This window comes from Abrus precatorius, unplaced genomic scaffold (assembly GCF_003935025.1).
Source record: "Abrus precatorius isolate BTA unplaced genomic scaffold, Abrus_2018 Scaffold8, whole genome shotgun sequence".
NCBI lineage: Eukaryota > Viridiplantae > Streptophyta > Magnoliopsida > Fabales > Fabaceae > Abrus > Abrus precatorius.
In genome coordinates, this window is record NW_020874428.1 from 39,525,452 (window position 1) to 39,533,558 (window position 8,107).

At 33.8% G+C, this 8,107-nt stretch overlaps 1 protein-coding gene across 1 annotated transcript; it reads left to right on the top strand.

Annotated features, from left to right (window-relative positions):
* Positions 1-3,364, top strand: LOC113847909 (PHD finger protein At1g33420-like). Its single transcript, XM_027477241.1, has 5 exons — positions 1-448; positions 1,074-1,203; positions 1,295-1,498; positions 1,624-2,241; positions 2,331-3,364. The coding sequence occupies exons 1-5, from the start codon at positions 127-129 to the stop codon at positions 3,178-3,180; spliced, it is 2,124 nt and encodes a 707-aa protein (XP_027333042.1). The 5' UTR covers positions 1-126; the 3' UTR covers positions 3,181-3,364.
* The last annotated feature ends 4,743 nt before the right edge of the window (positions 3,365-8,107 follow it).

An 8,107-nucleotide genomic window follows, 5' to 3' on the forward strand; every position in this document is an offset into this window, starting at 1 on the left:
AACGCTTAGTAGTTTTGCGCCGCTATTTTTCTTACGGATCCAAAATATTACTGTTTATCTTTTGCTGAATCTTCTTCTTTCAAACATAAAATCGTAACCCTCGTTACTAACGTTGCCGTGCACGCTATGGTGCTGAACGAGAGACCCACCAAGCGGATTAAAAGAGGAGCAACCGCTGATCTTCATGACTTTTTTTCTTTTCCGGTTGCCGGAGATTCCACCGGCGAACCTTTCCGGTTCAGCGTTCTCCGCTTCCTCTCTAGCCACGCGCGCGTCACCTTCCCTCCCTCGCTCTTTCCCTCCCTGATGACGTGGCAGATCTCGTTCCGTGTCGGATCTCTTGATGGAGAACCGGATTTGTCACCGGTGACGATCGCCGTCGACATCGTCGAGGAAGAAGTGACTCGGTCTCGAAGCCCGGTCTACTGCGACCAGTGCCGAGTCGTTGGTGAGTCGACACACTGACTCAATAGCAACACAGGAAAACAAAACAACAAAAAAAAAAAACCAGAAACGGAAACATGATACTACTAGAACATTCTATTGAGACGTGAAGTTACTGAGTTGACGAGTCAATTCGGCGAGTCATGAGTGGATTTTCCAAGAGTTGATCTTAAGCACCTTATTTTGCATCTAGATATATTTTCAGTTTTCACAATTTTAAAAGATTATAAAAAATATTTAATCATATTATTTGTGATATAGGTCTTCATAGTATATATGATTTTTTAAATAAGTTTAACGGAATTGTAGTTACTGTTGATAAAGATATATTTTTTTCTAGGGGAAGAATATTTTAAATTTCAATATTTTTTAACATTTTTAAAAAATATTGCGGTTATTTCTAATAATTTATCTTTTATACTAATTATAAAATATTAAAAGAGTTAAATAGTGTAAATAATATTTTTAAAAGAAAACTATGTGATATTAATGACATAAAGATTTCGTGATAAAAATAGTTTCATAAAAAACATAAATATGTGATAAACATGTGATATCAGCGGATATGGTTTGGTTTAGATGTGACTTTTCTAAGGTTTGACTTTTGGTTGAATTTATAAAAAAAATAGGATGGAGTGGGCATCCAGTGTGTCGCAAGCGGTACCATTTCATAATAAGGGCTGATTCAAGCAATGCTTCTGAACCTTATCAACGATCATGTTCAAAATGTGCTAATCTTATTCAATTTTCTGAACCAAGGTGTGTTCCCATTCAGCATTAATATTTGACCCATGATATTTTTTAATGCAAAAATGCTTATTAGTCTTGGTTAATTTGAAAATCTTGGCAGGTGTAATTGGTGTGACTCTGCAATTACCGTTGATGATATAGAGGATTGGGTGTATGATAATACCCATCTTTTACATGGGGTTGTTCACTCCAATGGTTATGGTCATCTACTTACACTAAATGGAAGAGAAGGTGGTTCAAAGTTTCTATCTGGATCTGATATCATGGGATTCTGGGATAGGCTTTGTGGCGCTCTCTCTGTTAGGTACAAATCAATAACCCCTCAAAACTAACATTTTGCACTCAAAAAGTTGAGAAAAAGAGAAAATATTTCGTACATTCATATTGCATTTTAGTGAGTGGTGCATCATGTATGCTATGCTTGAGCAGGAAGGTTAGTGTGATGGATTTGTCCAAGAAGTTTGGGTTGGAATATCGTTTGCTTCATGCAATCACTGAAGGGTACTCTTGGTATGGCAATTGGGGTTACGAGTTTGGTGCTGGCAGCTATGCTCTTACACAAGATGTTTACAGAAAAGCAGTGAATGCCCTGTCAACTATGCCCTTGTCCTCTTTCTTGTTCCTCGGTCGGGGGCCTCGAACCCGCCTTCAGTGTGTCATTTCTCTTTACCAGTCTTTGGCAGATACTGGACTTGTGACAATTAAAGATCTTTTCTCTTTTATGCTGGCATTGATTCACAAATGCCGTAATCCCCTGACCAAAACATCTGAACAGCATGAAGACACTAGCACTGCTAATGTGTTGTGTCCATGGGCGAGTAATGACGTTGAAGATGTGCAACAAACTTTCATCAAGGTGTTACTTGCATCTGGTGCCTATAGTGAGGACAAATGGGTGAGTTGGCGTTTTCTCAAGGGTTCAGTGTGCAAGGGGGCTGCATCTGAGCTTTTAGATTATAGTCTCAAGCACTTTCGAGGGAAATCGGCTTCCAATGGCATGGTAGTTCAATCGCGATGTAATCCCGTTTCTAATGCTGTTGAGTTCAGGTAAGAGTGGAAATGTTTTACCTAATGTTTGCGTTTTGTCAGTTGCTTCTGTAAAAGTAAAAACTGATTGTATTTATCCTTGACAACAGGCTTGATCAATTGAGTAGTGTGCAAAGTGGATTTGGTGCAATTTCTAGCTATCCATCAGAAGAACAAGTGATATCTGATCTGAGATTTTTATTTTATTCAATTATTCACCCTGACAAAATGGCAAGCAATGGACGTTGGATTGTAAAGAAATCGGTGGTTGATTCAGCAAGAAAGCTCCTAGACTGTAAGCAGTTTATGAAGGATTACAAGCCTGAAAAAGTAGCAGCCGAGCTACCTCCAGCCATTAGGTTGTGGTGTAGTGTGGAGCTTTCTGATCAGCCTAAAGATGATCCATCCCCACCTCCAGAGCTAATTATCTTGCCTCTGAATGCTACTCTTTCGGACCTCATGAGTGAAGTCACTAGTGTTTTTCAAGAAGTATATGTGATGTACAAGAGGTTTCAGGCTGAGAAACTCCTAGAATTTGGATCAGTCAGTGATTCCTACACCTTAAAATTCTTGCTTGGAACAAGTGGATTTGTCCAAATTCAAGGTAAATGCCCAGCCAAACACAGGCTAAACCGTTTCCGAATGGAAAGAGGAACCGAGGCATGGAAAGTTGATTGCCCTTGTGGGGCCAATGATGATGATGGGGAAAGAATGTTGGCATGTGATACCTGTGGTGTTTGGCAACATACCAGATGTGCTGGAATTGATAACTCTGATTCTATTCCCTCGAAGTTTGTGTGCTTGAGATGCCTCAACCTGTATAGGAAGAAAGCCAGAAAACTGCCAGACCTTGATGGTAACAAGGCTTGTAAATCCAACACAACTTGCAGAGGTGTAGCGGTTGCAACTGATAATGCAGCAATTGCTTGCCAAATGACTGTAAATTTTGATGTACGATGATTGTATAGATTTTGTATATAGATTTTGTTGTCTCTGGTTGGGTTTTATATTTATGCCGAGAGGGCCAGGTGGTTGTGTCAAAGGGTTTGCCAGCCTCTGATTTTTGAGAGCTTTAGGCTCCTTCAACTGTCTGTTTTATATTAATGAGCTTAATGAAATGGCCTCGTTATATAAGCTTTTTAACTATTGAAGTTTATTTTGATTCGTGTTTGTACATCATCGATTACACTTTCTCTCTCTTTTCATACGAGTACATACACCCCTATACTACTGTCAAAACATCATTATTTGTGAAGAATCCGAAGTTTTTGGAGTGTTGAAGTTTCTCCATACCAGCTATTGATGCAAACGCCATGTAGAACCCCAATAAGTATAAACCCTGTTCAATAAATGGCTTTTCTAATCAAAGAGATAATTAAGAGATTTATGACATGTTACCCAATATCTACCTGCACATGAGGAAGTAAGTGGATATTTCCTCTCTTCTCTTCTAATAATTACACTCTTAATTATTAATTAAATTTTATTTAAAATTATAAAAGTATAAGAGATAAATATTAAATTAAGAGTAAAAAACAGTGAAACTAACGTTATTTTTATAAATTTTATTAAATTTTAACTAATAACTAATGATCTGATGTTAACATATTTCTTGAAACAAATGAAAAAAATTAAAAATTTAAGGTATATACAATGTGCTAAATCAATAAAAGCAAAACATAATTTTATGTCTTTGCAATCAATTAATATATGACCATCATTTATTCATAACTAGTCAAAATATAAGTACAGGAATATAAATTTTTCTAATCATATAAAAAAGAACTAAGTACAAAGTATTAATTTATATAATATAATAAATTTAATTCACTTCTGTATACGTTATATAAAAGAAGTTTTTTTAAGAGATAATAAAAATAATAAATTTATAATCTTTTATTTTTAATTTTATTAGTAGTAAATTAGTTTAATTACATTAATTTTTTTAATTATCAATTGCAAAATTTTTAATAATAAATATTTTTTTGATTTAGAAATACAATAAAATAAAAAATAATCGTCTAACAAAATTGTGGAATAATAATTAGTATTTTTTTAAAAAAAATTTTAATAATAAAAAACTCCAAATCAAAGATACAATAAATTAATTTAAATAAAAAATAATAAATAATTTAAACTAAATATTAAATCATATTTTATATTATATAATTCCTAATAAGATTTAACACGATCAGAAATAAAATTAGAACTAAAATTCAATTAAAATAGAATACTTTAAACAACTAATAATAGTATTCAGTAATTATTATTTAGTATTTTTTTTAAAAAACTTTCTAATGATAATTTTTTTAAAATTAGAGATATAATAAAATAATTAAAAAAACAAATAATGTAAACTATATAGAAAATCATATTTTATATTAAATAAAAATAAAAATATAAAATTATTATTATAGTATATTCTATAATTTTTTTAATGACTATATTTATATATTCTACTATAAAATAATGAACTTATGGAATAATATTTAGTAAAAAGTTGTAACATCTCCATATTCGGTCTACTTTCATAGATCGTTTGTTGCTCTTGCTTGCATTTTGTTTATGCATTGGCTAAATTTTATGGAATAGTGTGATAATACTTAATGTACTCTTTCTCTTATATATATGTCTTCATGGTTATGTAGAGAAATTTTTTTTTTTGGAAACCTTAGGAGAGTAAGACAAAAAGCTAGGATGATTTTTCCCGACTCATGAAACGTGTAGACCCTACATTTATTATTATTCATTTTCTTAATCTATTTTTTTTACTGTTAATGTTATTATTATTTCCATTTAAGAGTGAAGTGTGCACGTGTGACTCTTGCCCTTCTCTTGACATTTATTCCTATTCTCTCTTTGCCATTAATATTCATTTAAGCCTAGTCATAATGGTTCCAAGCCCTTTCGTTTCTCCATTAACCAAGCACACTTGGAGCCAACTATTTATTTAGGTTAATAACTCCTCTTTCTTACCATATTCCACGTGAAGAAGAAGTCTAAGAGATACTTTCCCACTTACCCTATTCTCTCTTAATTGCTGTAACCGAAAATGCGTTGATGTTTAGGAGAGAGAGAAGGAATTAGCCTTAATGATCCAAATCAAAGCCCTTATTATTTATATTTAATGACTTTTCGTGTTTCTAGCTACCCATTTATGACTAGCCGTTTCATCATGAATCACCACCAATTACGTGGAAATTTATTGAAAGCTTCCCTAATAATTACGCCTTAATTATACTTAACCGAAAATCCTTCTATTTTCCTATTTAATTCATCATTAAACCTCATCTATTTTGCCTCCCAACTGCATTCAAACCTTTAGAAGAATATGGAGGGACGTGTAATTATTCCTCTCCTCAAATGATTCAAAATTGTCGGCCTACATTAAATGAGCGTCCCAATCAATGCCAATCCACCACTCGAAATTATCTCTAGAGATAATTGTTTCTGGAATGGAGACGCAACTCTTCAGGAGAGAAAGTGAAAGGTTACGCCCATTCAAATACATAGTGGATGGAGAGAGAAAACGATTGTATAACCTAGCCTTTCGTGTGTTGTTCCATTACTATAACACCCATTGAAATGAAAAGACACAAATTACACCTTATACCTTCCTTCACTCCCACAACTTACGCTCACTATATATAAACCCTTTTCACCCTCATTTGTTCTTTTCGTTTTTTGAAGACATCTCTTCACTACTGCAACCCACTAAGGAGATCAAAGGAGCACGAAGAAAACCTTCTTGCACGCCACACTCTCACCTTTCTTTCAATGCTCACACTGCCACCAAGAGACTGCGTCGTGGATGATTCACTACAAACGACAAAGGCAACCTTCTAACTTCCTTATCATTTCTATTTCCAACAAGGTAAAGGGAGTCCTTGTGTGTGTATGAATGTGTGTTTGAGCATATAACTATTGAGTGTTGCATGCGCCCTTTTTTTTCCCTCATTCTCACCTTTGATCTTCATTAAAAGTTCACATGCAAATAGTTTTTCTTTAATCCCTCGACGATCCCACTTGAATGGTACCATTAAAATGATGTTTTGTGACTTGCATGAATGCGATTGTGGTTGAGGTATATTTTCATGTTGCTGATTGCTTGTTATTCTCACGATTCTTGGATAATCTTGCTTTTCGAGTTAATATAAGGAGTGATGCTAAGATAATGTGCTGTTGCATGTTATTTTTCCATTAAACCCACTTGTTTTCCTTTCAGTTTACATTCCCCTACTCTGTTGCAAGTTAATCTTTCTAAGAAACCTACCTATTTTCTTCTCTGTTTACACCTTTATGGATAAAAACACAAGTTTTGATTAGCCAATATGAAAAACAATTAATTTGGTTAAGTTGAAATCGTTTTAGTATGAAAAATATTTCTTGGTAAGAAGGTTAATGTCTTTTAATAGCGTTAGGGTAACTAGATAAAATTTAAAGGAAGATCTTATTTTCTTTCAAACTTTTACTTTTACTGAGACCAAATAACTCGCTTTTCTCAAAACTCAAATTTTTACCATTAACCTTGAATTTCAAAAATTTGTTTTACAATTTAACTCTGATTTTTATTGATTGTTGGTTTAAAAATCAAATGCATGTGGAGTTAAACTTGCGGCTGTCCTGTGTGGATACTTTCAATAATACCTAGTTAAAATACATACCTTTCGTTTTGAAATTATATAAAAAGTTACTATATTTACTTCTATTTTGTCTTTTCTTATTTTTTTAGTATCATGTGCACGTATGACTATTCACTTTGATCATGTTTTTAATATGTTTGGTAAAAAGATATGAAATATGTGATGTTTTCGCTTTATCATGATTAATAGAATCATTATATACTTCCTATTTGCTCAGATTTTGATTATTGTATTACCGGTAACTATATTAGTTTAAATTGTAATGATGATTACGAAGTATGATATTTTCTTTGAAGTCTGAATGTACAATCCGAGAATGACAGTGTTGGATGATGACAAATATCAAGTGCGGATGTTTCCATGTAACTGTTCAGATGCATCATGCATGGAGGTAAAAAGAAGAGTTAAGGTCACAACTTGGTACAATTAGGGAATGTGGAGTGTTCAGGTTCAAAGGAAGAACCTTGGGGGTAGTGAGGGGGGTTACCCAATCGCACGGAATAGCTCACCGAGACACGTCGCCAGCCAACCTTTACTAATCCTGACGCAAGTAAGCATTGCTGAGGATCGTGGTAGAACTCATCCCTGAGGAATAAAGATTAAGCAAAATCATTAAATGAAATGTATGCCTTCTATGTATTTAGCATCACCAAACCAAACACCACCCCTTGAGCCTTCTAAAAATATTGAGAAAGTTAAAGTCCCTATAGGTTTTGAACCTCCAACCACTTCTTGCCTCAACTCTACTTTTGAACCTAAGTGAAAGGACATTGGAGTTGTTGAGTTCTCCATTCGACCTCTTGTGATTATTGTGAAGTCTGTCATTTGTCAAAACAAACAAGACTTCTCTTTCCTTTACATATGCCCACCAGTAACTCTTTGTTTGATTGAATTCATGTTGATATTTGAGGAAAATATTCCACACCAACAAAAAATGGTCACTGTTATTTTTTAACTATTGTTGACAATTTCTCCCAGAGTCACATGGACTTATCTCATGAAATTCAAGTTTGATGCATATTCTTTACTTGTCCACTTCTTGGCTTACATTCATAATCATTTTCATAATGCGTCAAAACTATAGGATCTGATAATGGTACTAAATTTACAAATCATTCATATCAAAAATTACTTCATGAATATGGCATTCTACAGCAATTTAGTTGTCCAGTTACCCCTCAACAAAATGGTATTGTTGAACGTAAACACTGCTATTTTCTTAATGTTGCCTAAGCTCTACGTTT